We start from the raw sequence: 23,429 nt of genomic DNA, 5'->3' as shown, positions 1-23,429 counted from the left end.
GATGTTTAAATCAAAGTAGTGATAGTTTAACAATTGATCATTGTTATAAATCATTTCAGAGCAAAGAGAGTCTGTTTGTTTTAGATTATTGTCAGGTCAAATAGAAGATTAATGATTATTTGAGCTTAGTAGTGTTGGAAGGTGATATTCATGTGTGGAAAGCTTGCTGATGACTATTGCGGTGTCACAGAAAGAACCATACTGTTGTTGTTGCTTTTCTTTATTGTTGTGAATTCTGTTTGAAGCAGAAGTACAGAGAGAAAATTTAATACATTGCAGAGAAGTGTTTTTATTAATAGTGGGTATGTTACCTCTGCATAACAGAAGTAAACATATAACCCAGTTAACATTGCTAATATATAAAGAGTTTCTTTAATCCTTTAGTATTTAAACCGGCCATTTCCCATCCAAATGTTATACCTGTGTTATGTACAGTCTGGTCATATGCAGCTCTCTCACCTATCCTATGATGTCATATTAAAAATAATCAAGCACTTCATTGAAATCTCAACACAAAAAGATAATGTATGAGTAATTCAAAACAATGTGAATAAATAAGCATAACATGTGACAGTAAGCTGAATGCTAAAAGGTTAAACCTGGTTGATATTGCTAAATATTTTCAGAGAGGACCTAAATTGGTGCTTCTCATTTTTAAACCACTGATGATTATAAATTGAAGGTGTATATTTCTCTTATGCCTGTTTAAAGTTTCACAAAGTCAAGAATTGTTAGAAATTGATGGTGACATTTTAATTTTGTTGCTTTTTTTTTTTATCTTTCATACTTGCTTGAGATGCAAGAATTAACATTTTTACTCACTTGACTTTTTCTTTTAATACGATGATTCTGATTAATGCAGATATCAAATTTCCCTCATAAAATTCTGATTAATCTAAGAGTAATGCACTTGTTCTAAATGCCATCCAATGAGATCAAACCTAAAACCATGTAGTAGCAAAGCAAACTCCTTAACCACAGAACCATGTCTGTATTATGTGTGTATGTTAAAATTTACAAAAGGTTTTTATTATATTTATGTAATTAATATTTCAGCACCACCAACTTAACAGACACTAATAGAACTGTAAGTGATGATGACATCTGCTGGCCAGGATCTGATATCTCTCGGAAGAATGCTTACCGTATTTTTATTGTATGTACTTTTTTTCTCACCTTTTTTCAATGAAGGTTTTTAAAATGATGTAACTTTTCATCATTTATATTATTTTCTTATTTAACTATAAGGCCTTATATTTTATATGAGAGAGGAGAATATGTAACTGTGGAGTGTTCGTACATTTTTCATTATAAATGAAATGAAATCAATCATTAGAATAATGTTAGGAACATTATTTATCAGGAGTGTATCCCTACTTCATAAAATTAGCCACAAGACCTCATTTATAGAAGAGAAATATAAATGAGGTCTTGTGGCAAATTTTATGGACTAGAGATACCCTCTTGGTAAATAATGTTCCTAACAATATTCTAATATTGTTTTTTATTCTTTTACCCATTTCAGTCATTAGACTGTAATAATGCTGGGGCACTACCTTGAAGGGTTTTAGTTGAACAAATCAATCCCAGTACTTCATTTTTTTTAAAGTCTGGTCCTTATTCTTTCAGACACTTTAGTTGAACTGCTAAGTTACAGGGTTTTTTTTTTTTAAAGACATTAGTGACAACATTTAAAACAACTACAATAGTTATATATTAAAGTTGGTCACATGTACAACTGCAAAAATATTCCTTCTAAGCAGCAATATGTATTGCTTCCATAAAAACAATGGCCTGAAAATTTTAGAGAAGCAAATATTACCATCTGTGCTATCCTAAATATGTGATTTTTGTGTATTTCAGGTTGTATTTGCTTTAGTTTTGGGTCCATTTACCTTTTTTAATGTTCAAAAAACCGGATATCTTCAGGTTTTTACCTCAGTCTTTCGATGGACAGGTAAGATTATTTTTTTGTTAATTTTGATCTGTTGTAATATTTCTTGTAAAATGTTAAACAACTGTAATCCACCTACAAAGGCCATGAGTTTTGGAGCTGACACCAATTATATATTATTTCAGATGGATGTTGAATACTTTTCTGTTCTGTTATTTAGAGAATAAATGGCAGCACCTATTTATTGAATCCCAGATTAATGGGGTTGTTGTTGCTTTTTATGTTTAGCCTCAAATCAATTCTGATTGAACAGACATATGATCAGAGACATCCAGCTGTAACTATCCTGTCTTTTCCCTGAGTATAGGAAATATAAGAGACCATAATATCTGATGGTATGATGTGATTTAAGGGAGATTTTGCTGCTATTTCTATAGTACATTGAGCAATCACAGAGTGACACTTTTGCTGGCTTAAAACTGGAGAGGTTAAAGTAGTTGCTGTACAGATAGAACATCTGTATGTTGAAACCTGATTGGAATACATGGGTGAGGAGATAATTCAAAAGTATACATCTCTGCTGTGGAGCTTCCACAGTGAGATCTCATTTCCAAATATCCATCTCTGAACCTAAGCATCTGTTAATGAATGAATTTTTGACAATTAACCAGATCTCTATTTTTATGAGGTCATGAATGCTTGGGTATATGGCAGCAGCACTGTCCCATATATATGAACAGGACTCCAATGTTTCAAAGGCTACTACTTGTAGAGAATATGAGGATTTTCATAAGGTGCTATCTTTGTGTTGTTCAAAGATACTAGATTATCATGTTACCATTGAAGAATGTTTTCAAGATCACTATTTAAAGAAGCAATGCAGGATTGGATCAGTGTTAGGTGTCTATGTTGCATGAAGATGACACCTCTATGTAGGAAGTTAAGGAGTGAAAAGTATCTGAAAATTTCTAACTCTGAGCTCAGTAATTCAATGACTAAAGCCCTGTAATTTTGTCAAGTACAATAGAATATCACTCCCATAATTTTGAGCAAAGAACCTTTTACATGATTACATAACTTGTCAGAAATAGCAGCAAAATCTCACCCTACCAATTTATATAAAGATAGGACACATATAATTCATCATACCCCTGAAAATGGTTAATGTGTATGTTTGGTTGGGGCTGACCTGGGCTAAATGATTTCTCTAGTGTGATACTGAAATTAACATTTTAAAAACCTAAAAATTTTGAAGAACCATCCAAATTTAGGATAGAATATAACATGAGATCATTAGATACAAGATGACAGTCTCTTGTAGTCTGAGAAAGACAGTTCTGTAATTTCTTGCTGAACAACCTGCACAAAGGATTTGTTTAGTGATCAAATGTATATATTGTACATTAGCTCACTACCTCCAGTAAATTGATGTTTCCTGAGCAGGTGCACAGTGTACCACATGTCAGGTGCTGAAGTGATCGCAGAACATTGTGAGAGGAAGTGTTTTGCTCAAGAACACAATGTGCCACTCGGTCCAAGAACTAGACCCATGATCTCATCATGGTAAGTGCAACACCCTAACCACTTGGCCATGAACCTTCATGATTGTGAAATATATTACAAAAGCAAGTTTCATAGGTCAGACAATGAATAATGAACATATCTGGAAGATCATGCACTTCAGTTTTGTCCAACTCTTGCTTGTGTGAAGAAAAAAAAACGATCAAACCAAAGATGATGATGACTGTCACTTCAATGTTTCTTGTTTAGTATTTGCTATGATTATATGACTCATATTCCACTGAACTACGTTCTAAATAAAATTGCTCAAAATTATCTCCGTTTGGTATACGAATGCTCATCTGCTTAGAACATTATAAACCTATTTTGAAAATAAAATATTATCTGCTTAAAAATATAAAACTTGTAAAATTATGGAAATGAATGAATTTTCTGTTTTGACATTTTAGACACTAGGATTTTGTGAAGCTATATTATATAAGCATAACTTAATAGCTTAGAATTGTTTAGCATGTGTATCTCCATTTTAGAATAAGTACACTGTCTCTGCATATTGTAAGAGGTAACTGAAAATGTTTACTACAAAGAAGAATCTGGCCATGAGACCCTGCCTAAAAGAAAGCCCACCAAACTCATGCAGGCATGGAAAATCAGTTGCTTAACAATGATAGTAAGCATTGAAGTATTCCTTTTAGTCTATTTAAAAATATCATTTCTCTTCTAATTTGTTCTTATTTCTTTCAATTGTTTTGCAGCATTTACTATTATGGTTGTACTGACTGCTATTCGATTAGGCCACGGTGAAGGGAAAGGCCATCCACCAATTTTTAACTTTTCCGGAATTCCAAATCTGTTTGGTGTATGTGTGTACTCATTCATGTGTCATCACTCCCTCCCATCATTAGTGACACCAATCAAGAACAAAAACCAGATTTTCAATCTTCTAGCAGCAGACTACTTCTTAATTTTACTTTTCTATGCCTTGCTATCATTTACAGCCATTTTTGCATTTGATAATATTAATGATGTCTACACACTAAATTTCTTCCCAAATTCAAACAGTGATTCACAACAGTTAATAACTGACAGTAAATTTCTCCAATATTTCCTCCTTCTTTTTCCTGTGTTTACACTCAGTACAAATTTCCCAATTATAGCTGTTACACTTCGGAACAATTTGAAAACATTGTTTTTTAATCCCGAGAAACCATACCATTGGTTTATAGATAGAATCTTCTTCCCATTGCTTGCTATCATACCGCCTTTGATTATAGCTATCATCACAGATGAAGTAGAATTCCTCGTTGGAATTACAGGTTCCTATGCTGGCAGTGGAATTCAGTATATCGTTCCAGCTTTGTTAGTATATTTTGCTCGTAAAGAAGAATTTCTAACAATTAACCCTTTACCTAAAAACAAAATGTCTATGTTCAAAAGTAAATATTGGGTGTGGTTTGTAATGGTTTGGTCAGCTTTTTGTTTAATTTTTGTTACTGCAAATCATGTCATTTTAAAATCTTGATATTATGGATATTTATCAAACAGGTGAAGAAAAAGTTCCTCTTCAATAAGAGTCTAGCAACAGAAGACTTTTAGTATAAAAGAACAAGCTATAACTTATAGATCTGTTTCGCTGATGTTTTATCACACATTAAATATTTGAAGGGAAAGAAAATTACAAATATGTTATGACCAATTTTATTTAAACTATTTTATCTATGAAGAACAAACCTATTTTTAAGAACAATAACACAGGTGAAGTTATCTAGGAAGTATCAATTGATGATGCATGTGGACTTTATAGTTACAGCTTCTAAAAGATCTGAATACTCAATTACTTTAAAAATTCTTAAAAGAGATTACACCTTGTATATTGCTAGATTTTAAGATTCCTAACTTTTAGAGCAAGCAACAAAAGCAGACTAACAATACTGACATTTTAATCATTTAAAAAATGTTTATTTAAAAAAAAAAAATCTTTGCTTTAGGTATAAAAATCAATTTTGAAACGGGTATGTGATTGTTATAATCAACCTCAGTGTCTTACTATGACTGATTTTATCATTACTAGAAGTGGAGAAAGACAAAACCAAAGTCTAATTTCAGCTTTGAATCACCAAAGATGAAATTACTGTATCTAAGTTGGTGCTCCATATTGGAGATTTTGATTATTATAAACTAGCTACTGTCATAAAGATAGTGATTAGAAAGGATTAGAATGCTCCTAAATATTAATTATTTCTTGGGGAATTGAGATTTTTAAAATAAAGATTTTTGAATTATATTTATCACTTTATACATTTTTTTTCAATCTCTGAATTATGAGACATACTGAATACAATACCCACTCAAAAATTGATGCTTGTAAATGTTTGGTTAAATGGTTTCAAAGTAAGGCAACATCAAATTAATTGGCCAAAATATTTTTTTATACATATATATAATTAATGTTTAGTGAATTCTGAACAGGTATTTTACAAGTATAAATCTAACATTTAAATCTGCTTCAGAGAAGAGGGAAATAAGTTTTTCACAGTAGCTAAATGATATCAAATATTTTGATTTCATTTGAATTACAAAAAACAGGATTCCCTAATCACAAAGTGGCAGTAGGTTTTACTCCTTATAAATTTAAATTCACCGTTTCCAATAAGTTATTACTGTGATTTACAAACAACTATTTCTTATATCACCATCCATCCACAAATGTGAATCCTAGAATTTGGGATATTTCTTTCATTCGTTCTTGTCATACTTTTCTAATAACATACAGTTTTACAATGACAAATTTTTTGATTCATATATTTTAATAAAACTGAAAAAACTGGATTTCCAAGTATTACTCTTTTATTTTTAATAATACACAGATCAAAATTGTAATTGTTTTATTTCCGAGAGATAAGAAAATATAAAAGATATGTGTGCCAACAAATGATTTAGTGTTAATGAATGATTTTTAAAATTTTGAAAACTTCAATAATAAATAAAATTTAAAAAGATTTCATTAGCAGTATATATTAATGTAAAAAGTCTCTCAATGATAAACAATAACAAAAATAACAATATTCTCTTTTTTATTTTAAATAAATTAAAAATTGAAAATTTAACTAGTTTCTCTTTGAGCAAATTTTAACTGAAATATTTCTCTTGAGCAAATTTTCAACGTCTTTAGTAAACTGAAAAAACAACTCAGTTTATATGAAATTATACATAACTTTTTCACTGTTTAAACAATGGCTGGTGCTAGAAATATTGGTTTCAAATTTTAGCACAAAACCAGCAATTTCAGGAGAGAGGTAAATCAGTTACACTGACCCCAGAGCTCAACTGGTACTTATTTTATTGACCACAAAAGGATGAAAGGCAAAGTCGACCATGGCAGAATTTGAACCCAGAACACATAGATAGGTAAAATGCTTAGCAGCATTTTGTCTAACTTGCTAATGATTCTGCCAGCTCATCGCCTGAAATTGGTGCTAGAAATATTGAACAAAGACAAGTTCTAGTCTCAAATGTAGCAAAATCTACCAATACTCTTTTAGAAGAGTGAAATGATAAACTAATTTTTAAAATGTTTAAATACACCAACAGTAAAAATCAGAAGTATCAATTTTTAACATTAGCGTAAAGCTATGAATTTTTGGAAACAGCACAGTCAACTAAATCAACTCCAGTTTACTATTCGTACTTGCTTTGACTTTTGAAGGATTTGAACTCAGAACAAAGTGATATAACTAAATATCAAAGGACCTTTTTCTAACTCTATGAATTCTTCTAATCCCCAACCTCTAGAAATCTAGATTGTGTCTAGAAATATTCTAGACACAGAAGGCCACATCCATTTGTGACCTTGCATCAATATTTCTAGTGGCACAAGGTTACAAATGCTTGTGGGAGGGAAGATATAGAGTATTCAACCACTATTTTTTTTCTCCACTCATTGGAAGATGAGAGGAAAAGCAGGCTCTAGTAAGATTTGAACACAGAATGTGACGATAAAATTAAATCATATAAAACATTTAGTCCTTACAACTCTATTAAAAAGTCAAACCAATTTAAACTGCACTAAACCAAAATTGAAATGAATAATATTCCACATGTTTCAGGACATGATTTGCAAATAAATTACATGCATCAAATGATGAAATGTGTTCTTTTTACATTGCCTTCATTATATTTAAGAGGTAGCAGCAGCTTCAGTGTAACAACAGCATAAGTGAAGCAAAATTACTAAAATTAGGTTGAAAATTGGGCTCACCTGGAGCTCATCAGTGCTTAGATTAAAAGGTGTGAGATTGCTCTGATCATTGGAAAGATCATCAGTAAATCTCAACAACATTCACCGAAATATTTGAAGAAAAATCTGATTGACTCCCCTTGATTACTTTACAAGAAAAGTTCATGTGCAATTTAAGTACAACAGTTTCAAAAACGAAGTTTAGATAAATTCAACAATGTAAATAACAATCATCATCATCATCATCATCGTTTAACGTCCGCTTTCCATGCTAGCATGGGTTGGACGATTTGACTGAGGACTGGTGAAACCGGATGGCAACACCAGGCTCCAATCTAATTTGGCAGAGTTTCTACAGCTGGATGCCCTTCAAACAAAATTCACATCACATTGCCATAGAAACAATAGTAAATTTTAAAGAATAAAAAATTTAATCCAAGATTTAAAAGTCAGAGCACAAGTAAGATTGAAAATATGAATAAAATTTAAAATAGAGCCAAATCAAGATATGTACTTAACTTAAACCAGTTGGCACTACCTTAATCATTAACTTATAAATGGAGACCATGTTCTAAAGAATGAACTTTAATATTAGAATTGAATAATTCATATTTCACTCGAAGATGACCTCACCATGCCAAGGGGTCTGAACTCTCAACAGAGTTGCAAGGTTTACTAAGTAATTTTTTCGACATCATAATTAATGAATATGTTTCTTTTTTTTTTTTCATTTTTTGAAATCCTTACTCATAAGCACATTTCTGAGGATGTATCTAATCAGCAAAAAAAAAAAAAAGCAAAAATAAGCTACAAAGATCATTACTTCTTTTGATACATGTCACAAATTTACCAAAACTTTTAGAAGTGTTTGCTTTACAAGCAACTACTTCAGATTGGGATTTCATTCACATTATAAAGATTCTTGATAACATGTTTACTGAAAAAATATATTTCAATAACCATGTGACAAATCTTGAAAAAACTAGTACCAGTATCAAATTCTACATCAATATAGACTTTCATCAGCCTCACTAGACCCAAGGCATCCAGCTTCTTGGAAGATTGAGTAGATTCAACGAGTTGACCAGGTTGATGGATTTTTTTTCTTTTTCAAAAGGGAGAGCAGATTATAAAATTGTTAATTTCCAGAGATAAGAAATCTAGAGTTGTCTCATCTAGAACAATTAAAATAGGAGGCAACAATAGTGAATTTTCAGTAAAACATGACTTTTCATATACTGAAGTATAAAAAAAGTGATGTTAGAAATTTCCAACATAAAAATATTATGAATAATTTTTACTGTTGCACCAGACAGAAAATAGCATTGGTTATTATGTACTAATATAAAAAATTAAAACCATTTGTTGAATCTTGTAGTACACCACAAAAATCAATTGAATCAAGAAGAATGATAGTTTCTAATGTTGAAATATTGTTTTCTTTGAACTAAGCAGTCATTTTTGGTTAAGAGGATGTATTATCAGTTAAATTAAATCCAGTATATTACTGGTGGTTATTTTTAGCAAAACTCAAATGAACAACAAATTTAACATTTGCAGGATTTGAACTCAGAATAAAATACCAAAATAATATTGACAGCCAATATCATAGCCATCTTTATCATTATTATTAGTATCAAATATTGGTGAGTAGAGCAGCAGCAGAAATATATGTCTTCACAACACAACTAAGGCAATGGTTAAAACATGAAACATATTTGGCTGCTGCCAAATATAGCACTAATGAAAAAATATTGCATGTAGCCTTCTCAGATGTATCAGGAAATCAAAGGCCAATTGTTAATACTAAAAAATAATATCTGCTGTTAATAAACAGAATCTATATCTTAACTTGCCTATTAGTAGATTGCCAGCTAATTATTGAAACTTTTCTCTGAGTCACAGAGCAGATTTTGTAGACATAATTTTTGCTATGTGTCAACTGCAAGAAAAAGCCAAAAAGCACAAGCCCCTACATCTCTTGTTTTATGATCTGGCAAAATCTTTCCATAGGATATGCATAAAATACCGTGGAAAATACTTCAGAAACTTAGCATTCCATTGAAATTTTTTGCCATAATTCAAAATAACGTAAAAGCATCCAACCAATATTATAGCCATCTTTTACAACAAATTGAAGTGTTAAGTGCTATCAAATGAATTGACATGGCTAGCATTTAAGGTGAAAACTGTTGTGAAGCTACAGAACATACTTGCACCGACCCCCTTTTCACTATACCTTTGTGATATTCATTTGATTGTTGTAAACGAAAATGAGTCTTCTTCACAAGTAGAAAAAGCAAGTATGACACAGGTGTCTTCAATCAAAGCTAATTTTTGTTGATGTATAAACCTCAATGAACACCATTTCAGGAATGCAGATGTTAATTCTGAATCCAAACATGACCAAAATTACTTCTAACAAATAAGTGATTTAAGCCTAATGATTAGCATGACTTAGAAACCTGTATCAATTCCCTCCAAGATCCCCACAACAAAACATCACAATAACTGTCAACAACAATCCAAACAGGTCTCCTGCTTTCTATAACTTGGTTCCATTTTAATCTTCAAATACAACCACTGACAAAATCAACAACAGGATATGTGCGGCCCATACTCCATATAGAATAGTTTATCAAAGAGTTTTCAAGGACCTCAAACTCAAAACTACCACCAACCTGTCTGTTAAGAAGTCTATGTCTTGCAAGTGTAGAGAAGTGTGTTGATAACTACTGCTTGGTACACCAAATTGTCTGCATACCAAGCGGTAGTTATCAGCACACTTCTTTATGCTTGCAAGACATCAACTTCTTAATGAATAGTTCCATCAAAACGTTTCTCAGCACTAGGTATTAATTAGGAATAAAAGACCAACACCAATATCCTACAACAAGCAAAAATTGCAAGCATCAAAACAATGATCATGAGACATCAACTCAGCTGCATTGGATATATTCAAAGGATGAATAATAATTGACTCTTCAAAGATTATATTAATTCTGAACTGGTGACAGGAAAGCGTCATCTTGGAAGACCATAACTGAAGTTCAGAGACATCTTGAAGTGAAACCTCACACTCTGTGACATCCAGCCAAAACAGTTCAAAACTGTTGCAAAGGAAAGAGAAAAAAAGAAAGTCTGTTATTTGGGCTACAAATTATTTGAACAAGACAAAAAAGACAGGAAGCACCAGAAATATCAGATGAGAAAAGACTGGCCACTATCAGTGATAAACTACCAATGATCCCATGCAGAGAATAGTATCAATCTGAATCTCTACAGATGCTTGAAAGCCTCTGTTAGAAGACAAAACAAAATTGTAGTCGACAGGAGAATTTCTGAGATCAATAAAGTCCACAATGTCATTTCAATACAGAGAAAAAGCTGGCAAACTTTTTTCCTAGTTCATTTGATCATTTCGTGGAACCTCAGGAAAATTCTGGAAATTTTCCATTTCAGTTTATTGGTGAAGGCAGAGAGACAATCAGCTATTTTAACTCACATTTTGGGCATATACATGTGGAATGTCAAGAACCTTCACAGTGGTGCACTAGCATGACTGCAGCCACATGACTGAAATGAAAAAAAGAATAAATGGTTGAACACTCAACTTCCCTGCCTTCCCAAAAGGCTGCAATGGAAATTTCCCAAAAGTTTTCCTATAATACTAACATCTAGCTAACTCTTTTTAAGCCTAAAGCAGCAACAATCAAGTATTCATTTATTGCTCTTTATTTTAATTATAAACTAAACATTTTAGCTTTATCAATTTACTCCACTATTCTTCTTTCTGAGTTATCCACAACACAATTTTAACAAAAATAGTTATCAATTATTACTTAACCTTCTTTTATCTTCAACTATTTGAACATAATATACAAGATTGTCTAACACTTCAGACTAATGTGAAATGACATCTCAGAACAGCTTTTTACAAATGAAGATAAATATGTAAATGAAATTAAATATATTGCCTTGGATTATTAATTATTTACCAAGGAAAAAATTATATATTCTCTACATACTTTGCCTTTATTTTCCCTGAACAAGATGAACGAATTACACCATGTTATCTGTTGATAAACATTTTGACAATGATTCATTCCAGATAAAGAAACCAATTTCATACCATTGCTGTCCTTAAAGAATCACTCAAACAAGAAACAGGTGGCAATAAAGACAGCATAAGTAAAATCCTCTCAGAAGTTTAAATTCAAGAAGGAAGAGGCAATATCTTGCTATTTATCAAACCTAATCTCTACCTACATAGATTATTCACACTCTTAATACTTAGGATTTCACCAACATAAAATCATTTCTGATGTTAACTGGATCAATCAAGGAAATTGTTCAGGATATTAACAGTGGTGGTGAGCAGTGAAGGATTATTTGACAGATTGATTGTAGAATCTTGATAACTAGTGAGACAATAACGAAAGGGTTAGATTACGATTACCCTTAAGAAGCGACCAAATAAATTAGTTTTGTTTCGTAATGTTAAAGACATGGTCTCTTAAAGTAATTGTTAATCTCAGATATTTCATTATCAACCTTGAAGCAGATACTGATGAAGGATGTTTACAAGTTGATGAGTGACATTCACCCAATCAAAGAGACTTTAGCCAAGTGTTTTTATAGAATCTCAAATTCTTCCTAGTTTATGATTACTTACAGACTTCTGGAACATTTCAGCTTTTAAATATATACATCAACATTGAAAAAAAACTGTTAACTCTTTGGTGAATTTATCAGTTTCTAGTAGCCTTTGGATGTTCTATGCTGTTGATGATGGCTTCATCCCAAGGACCATAAATATTGCTGAAAGAAGAAGAAAAAGTTTATTAAATGCTTATATACTAACAAAACTAAAGTTACTAGGAATCATCTGGCTTTGTTAAAACCTATGTCATTTTGCAGTCCTCTAATATTATATTCATATATAACTTGTACAAGTAAGATATTATTACTAGATAGCTTCCATTAATGATTTACATCAATATCTTCAAATGAAGAGGTAATGCTGTTCTTTCTTAAAAACTTATACATAATTATTGCTTACATTATCCTCTTGTAATGATTTTTTTTAGCTGAATGTTATACTATGCCCCACAAGGAACTCATTCTATTGTAGAATGTATAGTATGATCTAATATGAGACTGAAGCAAGGTATATCTTAAATGATTTTAGAGAAATAATCATGAAACTCTAGACAGCTAAGTAAGTATAAGCAATGAAACAACACGTTTATTTCACCAGAAAAAATATAAAATGCTTAAATCTTACTTCTTAGATGACTGAAGCCTGCAAAGCCATGCTGGACAAGCAAAATTGATCAGGAGATGAACAGTGATAAAAATGGTTGCTCCAAAAGGTGACACAGACCACAATGCTACACTGGCTATCACACCAACTAAAACACTCATTGTATTTTGGCAAATAGAGCCTCTTTTCTGTAAAGATAAACAGCAGAAAAAAAAATTCATTTAAGAATCAAGAAATCAATTAAAAAATAATAATTTAATACTGTCATTTGCATTCATTTTGAATAATTGTAACAGATAAGGTATAGCATATTCTGATGATTATTTTATTGAACCTTGATAGACAATAAGTAAAGCTGACCCTAGTTATACATTGGATCAGAAAAATACTGAACTACATAACATAAAGCATCCAATATAGTATTTTATTACCTTAGCAGCTGGGCAGTGGGACAGATTAGAGACAAATGTTATGTAATCTTCATACAACATACATACCTGGATTTTGTTTGTGCACACCATATAATGCGTATTGAATACATCAAATTATATGTTATATCACAATCTCATAGTAATAGAGTCTTATATCAGTAATACATACGAGAGACTTGAACTATTACTGTTAGTACCATAGAGCCAACTGTCTTTTTACAGCATTGACTATCATCAATGATCCAATTATACAGTTACTGTGTGAACTGGTATTGAGCAACAAAGTTGAATACAACTTACAAAAGTATTATTTCAATTTCCAACACAAGCAGAACATTAATTGCTGATTGTAACAGCAATTGCTAGTGCCATCATTCATAGTATTGGTTTCGAATTTTGGCACAAGGTCAGCAATTTATGGCAATGGGGTAAGTCAATTATATCGACCCCACAGTTGAACTGGTACTTATTTTATTGATCCTGAAAGGACGAAAAGCAAAGTTAACCTTGGTGGAATTTGAACTCAGAATGTAAAGACGAACATTCTGCTAAGCAATTTGCATGCTGGTGATTCTGCCAGCTCACTGTGTTACTATCATTCATAATATTGATTTGTATATAGCAGCTAGCTGCAGGGGTATACATTACTGAATATATACCATATATATTGCATTAATATATATAGTCAGAGAAGTTGAGTAATTCACTCTCAATCTAAAACATGCATCACTCCCATTTCAAGGTTGTGTAATGTAACTGATGAAAGATCATACAGCTATCTAACACTACTTGATCTAATAATGTTTGATAATCTTTCAACTTATATAAAACTTGTAGAACTTTCAACTTATATATAACCACCCAACACGCAATGAGTGACAAAGCAGTTCTACAAATGTTAAAATCAAACAGAATTTATAATTTTGTTCAGTAAACTAATATCTAATAGAAACATTAAGATACTCAAATGAAACTAGAAAAGCTTTTGGAAGAAACTTGTTTTTCAGACTATTCAACTCACATATTAGCAGTGAAAAACTAAAATTAAAATAATGATGCACTCTGCTTATGAAAAGAATTGTTTGTTTAAGCAAAGACAATATATTGCATTCATTAATAAACCAATAAAATCATGCTTTTCATTACCTTTAGCTCTATTCGAAGCATAGGCCACAATGCAAAGATTTCAAGTGCAAAAGTCACAATCGAGAAAGCATGTAAAGGTGTGTGGAGTCTTGATGCTAAACAAACAGCAGCAAAGATAGCTGCATTCAATGACAAAGGACTTGACACACTGTGGAATGAAAATTGAAGTAATAGCAAAATATATATATATATATATATAATAAATAAAACAATGAATCAATACGTTTGTGTATTTGTCTTGCAAGATTCTTGATGTGAAAATGAGTGTTGAAACAAATACTGTTATACTCGGGGATGGTCATTTTTTGCCAATTAAACACATGCACTTTAGTTTAAGTATTATTATTTTTTTTTAGTTTATTTATCTGTCAAAGTTCTTTTGTCACTTTCTGTGACCTCTTCAGTGACCCTCTGACCCATGTGTCTCCTCTTGCTCTGCCTATTCCAAAACGAAATAAAAATTTTGACAAACTAAAAAAAAAAAAATTAATAAAATTAAAGTGAGGATCAAATAAATAGTGCAGATGTTTAATTGGCAAAAGATGTAAGTATAACAATGTATTAATAGATAAAATTTTAAAATTTAAGGACAATGCACATATAAACTTTTTAAGATTAATTCTGTTTAAAGTAGTAATTTTTTTTAATGAGCACTTCATTTAAGAGAGCTAAAATATTAAGGTTTTCAAGGTCTTTATTGAATAGAATTACTGAGTGAAAATATTAAGTTGGAGGGATGAATTACTGGAAGTATGTTGTATCTGCAACCAAGACATTTAGCTCTCAATGGCCTAGTTAATCTAACTTTTAGCAGGTATCATAGGGTGGTATAAAGTACTGCTATGAGTAACAACCCTGTCAAATCGAAGCATTTTATTTAGCTTGCAGTGCTTTCCTGTAGGTACAACATCAAGATGGACTGCACCAAGCTGGCTTGCTGTAGATATATAAAATAAGACTCACCTATCATAAGAAAACCTCAAAACAACTGCAAGTCAATTGATGAAGGTGTTTCTATAAACTAAATACAAGGCTCATTTATCCCATTAACAAATTAATTTAATGAAAGCAATAGTTCTATAGTAAAATGTTTGTATGGTGTTTGATGTCTATATCAAATAATTCAAACAAGGAGAATCCAAAAATGGACAAACTAGCAGGTGACTCATAGTTTGGACTGTTGTGTCCCATAATTACAGAATGAGGATTCAACATTATTTCCATTTCTCTTTGATGTATCTGGTTAAGCTAAAACAAATATAGAGTTTGTTAAAACATTTTCATTTGCTCCATGTGGACCTCATACCCTTTAACAAATTTTTTGCTGGTTCCAACTTTATATTTGAAAGTGGTGTGGAGTCGCAATGGCCCAGTGGTTAGAGCAGCGGACTCGCGGTCATAGGATTGCGGTTTCGATTCCCAGACCGGGTGTTGTGAGTGTTTATTGAGCGAAAACGCCTAAAGCTCCACGAGGCTCCAGCAGGGGATGGTGGAGAAACCTGCTGTACTCTTCCACCACAACTTTCTCTCACTCTTACTTCCTGTTTCTGTTGTGCCTGTAATTCAAAGGGTCAGCTTTGTCACACTGTGTCACGCTGAATATCCCCGAGAACTACGTTAAGGGTACACATGTCTGTGGAGTGCTCAGCCACTTGCACGTTAATTTCACGAGCAGGCTGTTCCGTTGATTGGATCAACTGGAACCCTAGTCGTCATAAGCGACGGAGTGCCAACAACAACAAATTTGAAAGTGGTAAATGTATCACTAGTCTTTCCTACCATAAGAGCAGTGGATGTTATGGATTTTTTCTCATTTTTAATACTTTGGTAATAACAATCTTTGAAAATGCTAACATGTATTACAAAGGAAACAAATTTGTATTACTTGAATTATGTACTATAGAATCACTATTGAAAGTCTCATATACTTACACAGCAGAATGAGGACCATAGTCATGGAAGAGAACATTGGAGAGCAACATTACTGTACTCATGCAATAAATGGTATCTGTACTGATGGTCTGTGTCAAAGATACAAGTACTGGACACAGAATTAAACTGAATGATACAAATATCACAGCTGTCTTCAGATCATCCATTTCTGTAATGGAATAAATTTAGAAATATCCAATATCAAAATGTTCTGTCAAAATTATCTGTTGATAACAACTATTTAAAAGTTAATCAATCATTACAGAAATCTTCATAGGAATGGGTAAATTTTTGAAGTGAAAAATCAAACACTAAATATTTTTCAATAATTTCATACAGCTGGCAGGATTATCACACAGGGCAAAAGGCTTAGCGGTATTTTGCTCATCTTTACATTGTGAGTTCAAATTCTGCCAAGGTCTACTTTGCCTTTCATCATTTCAGGATCAATAAAATAAGTACCAGTTGAGCACTGGGGATGATGTAATCAACTTACCCCTTTCCCCGAGATTGTTGGCCTTGTGCCAAAATCTGAAACCAATAATTTCATAATGTTAGTACCAAGTCTTATTTCATCTAATGCTCTTTACCGTAGTATGTCATGGAAGTTTTATATCTCTCTGTATGAAGTACTTTTACAGTATTCTTTCTCTTGGATATGATGTCAATCTATCACAGATTTTTTGCAAAGGCACTTTTGAGACCAGCTGAGCAAACTAATGAAATCATCACTGCTTGTAAACAGTAGTTTACAATACATCTATTTATGGCCAGGTGGGCTGAACTTTTAAAGGTTAAGTATTTTCTTAAGGACACAACACAGTGTTAGAAACAATGCAATAATTTTTTTCATTTCAACCAGCTGACCACATCTTACTAACTTAAAATAAGATATAGTTTTAGGGGTTAAATAGCAATTAAAATGAAAGTGTGCTTTTCTTAGGTTAGAAAGCAAGAGTTAAATAAAGCCTAATTGAACTTGCACCAATAAAATACAATAAGGGAAAAAAAAATTATGCTGCAGTAGTAATGTGCTATGCAATCCATTTCAATATATTCAACCATAAAAATATACCAACATGGAGAATGATTGTGTAAAATAGCGATAACAAAGAAAATAATGATAAAACAATAATTCACTTACTTGTTCTTTTATTGTCAATTTCTTGTTTGTCATGTATGATAACTTTAATGCAATAACCAATAAGAGTCAAAAGAGAAGAAACAATGAAAAGTACTTGAGGGCTCAACTTTTCTTGATCCATGTATATGAAGACAACAACAAAGATGCAAACACTGAAATAAAAGAGATTTAGGAAAAAAAAAGAAACCAATTGAATTTCCTATTGATTGATTTTATTTTTCTAGCACAACATTCATTTTTGAAGGGGTGAAGTATAGCCTATTGGACTGGCTCAAAAGAAATAGCAAGCAATATAGTTCACAACTAAATTTGAAATGAAGCAGAAAAAAAGGTATTAAATTAAATATTCAAAAACACAGAACCAGGGTTTCTATCACTGCTCTTTCCGACATTTAATATTCCAAGGTTAATTAATGAGGGAGAAAAAATATTGTTTTCTAGCATTGCTTAAGAATTTTTAATTGAATCCTATAAATAAAAATTTAAAGATAAAATAAATAATGGAAAAAGTGATGGTTTGTTGCCAACTTAATGTGGTAGTCCCAGGAAAGGGAAGAATGCTACTGCTATTTAGCCCCAGGAAACATCGTTTCCAGATGGCTATGTGACACAAGCTAACATAGAAATTACTATCAGAATATCTCAAATTAACTTATCAATATATTTAAGTTCCAATGTTGCTAACATGTTTTAACACTAAAAATGGAAGGTAAACAGAGAAAATATTGGTTTTAAATTTTGGCACAAGGTCAGTAATTTTAGGGGTGAGTGCTTAGTTGATTACATCAACCCCAGTACTCAACTGGTATTTATTTTACTGACCCTGAAAGGATGAAAAGCAAAGTGGACCTTGGAGGAATTTGAACTCAGAATGTAAAAAGCTGGAAGAAATACCACTAAGCATTTTATCTGATGTGCAAGCAATTCTGCCAGCTCACCACTTAAACAGAAAAAAATATTAAAACTTGCAAATTGGTGGGGACAAAGTCAATCACGGATACAAAGCTAATGGGAGATGCAAAAAAACTAATGAAAAGGGAGAATGAATGATGTAATTTTTAGTGCAACAATCTCAACATACCTGCACATTTGTTGAGTAAATGTACCTGACTCCTGAGCAGCTCTCCAGTAATCATAGGATCGGATATACACTAAAAATAGAAATAATGATTAATGAAGTATCCACTGCGTTTTTAAGGAATATCCTTCAACAATTATTAATAATTTATAAAATATTTCAATCTATTCATCAATATTATTCAATTCATTTTCACACTTTACATAGATTTTCAGTTATAAACAGTGCTCATGCTGGAGCACTGCCTTCAAGGGTTTTGTTAACATTAACCCAAGTACTTGTTTACCTCCAAGTTAGCGGTGGTTGAGAAAACCTATGATCAAAAGGAATTTAAGGTATGATTATCCCGTCCTGTTTTCAGTATAACAGACCACATTATCTAAAGTGTGTTTTTCTAAGATGGTACGATATGTTTTAAGGAGAGTTGACTTATTTCTAGCAATTTAAATGGGCATGTATGTAAAAGTCCCCTCATTAACTTGAAACCCAGTATTTACTTCAATCAGACATTTATTCAATATCCATAGCATAAAAAATAACACCTGTATACACTTACGCTCACATACACGACAGGCTATCTTTCTGGTTATCAAGTTTCACTTCATAGTAGTTTTACTTTGATCCCTTAACAGGATCAATTTAAATCCTTGACTATTGACTGACTTTGTATCTTATCAAAGAAAAAAAAAAGATAGAGCTTATGATTTAATAACAGTTTGACTCAGCTCTATATTATTAAAAGTTTCGGGTCTTTCTGATTTGGCGGATCAGAAAGATCCAAAGTTTCGTGGGCTCATAAGACGAACCCATCTCGACTTGTTTAACTAAACTTTTTATGATGCCCAGCAAGGCCGCAGTCCAACGAGTGAAACCATATACATATACATATATATATAAATATATATATATATATATATATATATATATATATATATATATATATATATATATATATATATATATATATATATATATATATATATATATATATATATATATATATATATATATATATATATATATATATATATATATATATATATATATATATATATATATGTATATACCACGCACATCGATTTTCCTGTGCTGTAAGGACAGTGAAATAAGTGCTCACATAACGTAAGAGTGGCGAACACAATAATTTTAATTAATGAAACTATAGGTAGAGGTAAACATTGCCGAACAACGCTTAAGAGAAATCAAACATAGGCAGGGGTGACAACTCAAAATATGAAATTTAAAAACAAAAATGAAAAGAATTGAGGCGCCAGTCATTATTAATTAAAAGTTGAAATTTAAAAACTACAGTGAGGTGAAGAATAGGCTGATCATTAACAAACACAGTCAGGTTTGGGAATAGTTCAGTATTATTAGTTTTCCTCAAAGACACATAATCATTCACTTTTCTGCCAGATCAACGGAAACGGAGAAATATTTATACATATACAATGATATACATGTTGGTGGGACAAAACAAAGCCCGAGGGAAATAACCCAGGGATGCCAATTACCAACGACATAAATCACTATTATGTGCTTAATCGGATGGTTAATTTCATTTATTGATGCTTTATGAATTTAGCTAGTGAATCTATAACTGGAGAATTAGATAAATAATGTTCTTTTATACACATTTAGTTTCAATTTGTCTCTTCAGTGTTGTATTCATTCATTCGTGGCTTGCTCGTACCGGATAGCGACGAAACTACACCGTAGAAAACGCTATGCCTAAAATCAAGCAACTCTAAAACTAAATAAGGGTCGATCAATACATGAATAAAAATGCTTTAATTAGAAGAACACTTATGCATTAAATATAATGACATACGATTTTTTCTGAGTTCATCCAAAAATGTCTCATCAACATAATTATCACTAACTCCCTGATCCTCGTACAAAATCTTTTGCCATTTAGATCGCGTCATTTTTTAAATTTTTTCGGTGAACTTATTAAATTGTCGACTCGCAAATAATATCCAAGCTGCTTTAATTAGTCCGCTCGCTCGCTCGCTCGCACACACGCACACAAAACTTTCTATACTCAAAGTGAAATTGGAAAGGCATAATTCTGAATAGTAAATAATGTATTTCATCTTTAAGATACTGTCATTCCTAGAGCAGCATTATACCAATATTTTGTGGGGGTTGGCTGCAGTCTAGTGCTGGTGCTTAGTCTATCCATCCCATAGGTATTCGGAAACAAACTCGACTTCTCGAAGTACGAATTCATAATCTAAAGAGACAGAAGTATAAGGTATTTAATTTGCAGGTCTATTTCTGCTAACTTATCACACTCCTGAATATTATCACGTGTACTTTAAGATTACAATAAATTACTTGAAATGTAAAAAGAACAAAACTAGAAAACTCGGTTCGAATGTCGTGTTACCTTCACTCTTTTGATATTGTTATTCAGAAAGAAAGAAAAACTCTTATATACAAAGAGAGTTTCTGGCAAACCTTGACGACTGCAAAGAGACTATTTGATGCATACTAACTTAAAGAGTTAATAGTTTAGGCATGGAATAAGTTTTAAATCTTAATCGACAATCCACTACGTGGGACGCTTATTAAATTCTAATCCAAATGTGACCCTACAAATTTTAAAATTATTTAAAGTGCGTCGAGGGTGTCTTCTAAAAGAATATTGGACGAAAAGAAAATAGTATCAAATCTTAGGGACTTCCTCATTTTGTCCACGCCCACCAACTGCTTCTGGGCTACAAAGGTTTTCTTTGGTTTACTAGGATGTTCCTGTAACATGCTAGTTTTTATTGGTAGTGGCAGGCCCCTAGCTCAGCCTCTTTCTTTTACCTGGGCTTGTACTGGCTGCCACCCTCATTTCAATGGCAATAACTAGTCGGATATCAACCGAATGAATGGAAAATAAAAAAAGAAAAGGGGAATCGACCTCAGTACTTGATTGATACTTTATTTCTATTGACCTCAAAAGCAAAGTCAACTTCGGCGGGGTTTGAACTCAGGTATAAAGAGTTGGTAGAAATAACGCAAGGTATTTGCCCAACACACTAGCATTCGTTATTATCTATATGATCTTGGAAAACAGGGACAGGGATATTTTTTTGGCTCTGCAAATATAGGAAATATTCGACTTAAAAATGTCTACCTATCACTATTCCTTAGACTTAAAAATAGCACATTCTCTACAACCAGAACTAAATCGTCTTGGATCACTTTTAAGTTTACCCTACCTTAAAGGATAAAATGACCATGTAACTGTTAAGATTGTGCCGGGCCATTGTGGGTAATAAAAAAAATACATTGTGCCGGGCCATTTATGGATAAAATCCAGCTTAATTAATTGCTAAGATTACTCTCAAGAACAAAGGTGATTGCAGTTCAACTCTGTAATAGTGATGTCTATTACACTGGTCAACACAGTTTTTCTGCTGGGACAAGAAACCTTTCTTTGCTAATTTTGGGATGCTGAATCCAAAAATTACTTCCATTTTCTCTCATCACGTCAGGTTTGAGCTGCATAAAAAAAAACAACAAAAAACATCACAAATTTTGACCCAAAATGCTATTGTGTCTTGATATATCTAAATACTATTTTTAGTTCTTCAAGCTATGACAATGCAAATTGGCATTGAAACAAGCACTATAAACATTACTGTCATGCAAGGAGAGTATACGCCTGTGGACAAAAGGTACTCAAACCTCCCTTAAATCTGGGATTCTGATGATATGGCGTGAACCGAAGAATCATCATGATGACTGCTACTTTTGCAATGGTTAGTTTGATTGGATTCAACAGGAAGAAGAGGAAAAAAATATCCTACCCCTCCATTGCCTCTGTCATTCGGCCCGTACCACATTTTGAAGATTTTCCAGCTCCAGTTTTCAAGGGATTTGCTGATATTCCAGTTCTCGCTGTAGTCACACGACTTGCCCAACAACCAGAGTACGAAGAGATGAAAGCGATTCTAACCCTGACTTTGATAATGCCAGTCAAGCTGACAGTGATTTTAACTGTTTTGAATCAGTAAATGAACCAAAATTGTTCAATCAAGATGAACTGAGTGACTCAATTCGAGACATGAATTTATCAAAAGAGTTAGCAGAGTTGTTAGCATCACGCCTTCGCGAGAAAAAATTGTTAGCAGCTAAACCAAATATCACTTTCTACCGCAACCGAGATGCTGAGTTTACCCCATTATTTGAACAAAACGACGATCTTATGTTTTGTAAAGAAACTGAACAGTTACTTCTTGGATTGGGTGTTGATGAATATGATGCTTGTTCATGATGGTTATTCATCGATAGTTCAAAACGCAGTTTGAAGTGCGTACTGCTACACAACACTAACGTATATACTTCCATACCGATTGGACACTCCACTACACTGAAAGAAAAGTACGAGCCGATAAAACAGGTGATGGGAGGTATTAACTACTCTAGTCATAACTGGATCATTTGCGCCGATTTAAAAATGGTAAATATTTTACTTGGACAACAGTCTGGCTACACAAAATACCCATGTTTTTTATGCTTTTTTATGCCAAAGAACAGCACTGAGTGAAAAAAGTTTGGCCTGTTCGGGGAGAATTGATAGTCGGAGAGAAAAACGTCATAAATCCTCCACTTGTGTCAAGAGAGAAAATAGTTTTCCCACCTTTCCACATAAAACTGGGTTCAATGAAACAATTTGTGAAAGCTCAAGACAAGGAAGGTCGTTGCTTCAAGTATATTTGTGAAGTATTTCCTGGTCTCAGCATCGAGAAGCTGAAAGCAGGTGTTTTTGATGGACCTGATA

The 23,429-nt window shown here is 32.4% G+C and overlaps 2 protein-coding genes across 8 annotated transcripts in view; one reads left to right on the top strand and one right to left on the bottom strand.

The window, feature by feature from the left end:
• Nucleotides 1-6,244, top strand: part of LOC106882875 (putative sodium-coupled neutral amino acid transporter 12) — a 73,144-nt gene extending 66,900 nt beyond the window's left edge. For all 6 annotated transcript variants that reach the window (XM_052972180.2, XM_089361652.1, XM_052972172.2 and 3 more), the window contains 3 exons: nt 1,057-1,156; nt 1,864-1,957; nt 4,171-6,244. In XM_052972180.2, the coding sequence (XP_052828140.1) occupies nt 1,057-1,156; nt 1,864-1,957; nt 4,171-4,937 (961 nt within the window). In that variant the 3' untranslated portion in view covers nt 4,938-6,244. The remainder of the gene's footprint in view (nt 1-1,056; nt 1,157-1,863; nt 1,958-4,170) is intronic.
• LOC106882874 (phosphatidylinositol N-acetylglucosaminyltransferase subunit C) lies at nt 6,245-20,637 on the bottom strand. Of its 2 annotated transcripts, XR_001411041.3 has the most exons (8): nt 20,481-20,637; nt 18,653-18,722; nt 17,572-17,723; nt 16,428-16,596; nt 14,496-14,643; nt 12,940-13,106; nt 12,328-12,473; nt 6,245-10,762 (listed from the first exon to the last, which is right to left on the bottom strand). XR_001411041.3 is itself a non-coding variant. In XM_014933677.3 (7 exons), the coding sequence occupies exons 1-7, from the start codon at nt 20,575-20,577 to the stop codon at nt 12,404-12,406; spliced, it is 873 nt and encodes a 290-aa protein (XP_014789163.1). In that variant the 5' UTR covers nt 20,578-20,637; the 3' UTR covers nt 6,245-12,403. The 2 variants fall into 2 exon arrangements, 1 of the variants encoding a protein (XP_014789163.1); XM_014933677.3 differs by having other exon boundaries at nt 6,245-12,473.
• Between the last annotated feature and the right edge of the window lie 2,792 nt (nt 20,638-23,429).

Source organism: Octopus bimaculoides, chromosome 1 (assembly GCF_046866305.1).
Source record: "Octopus bimaculoides isolate indiv1 chromosome 1, ASM4686630v1, whole genome shotgun sequence".
NCBI classification, from domain to species: Eukaryota; Metazoa; Mollusca; class Cephalopoda; order Octopoda; family Octopodidae; genus Octopus; species Octopus bimaculoides.
The sequence above is the reverse complement of the archived record's forward strand: the minus strand, read 5'-3'. Positions and strand labels throughout refer to the sequence as shown.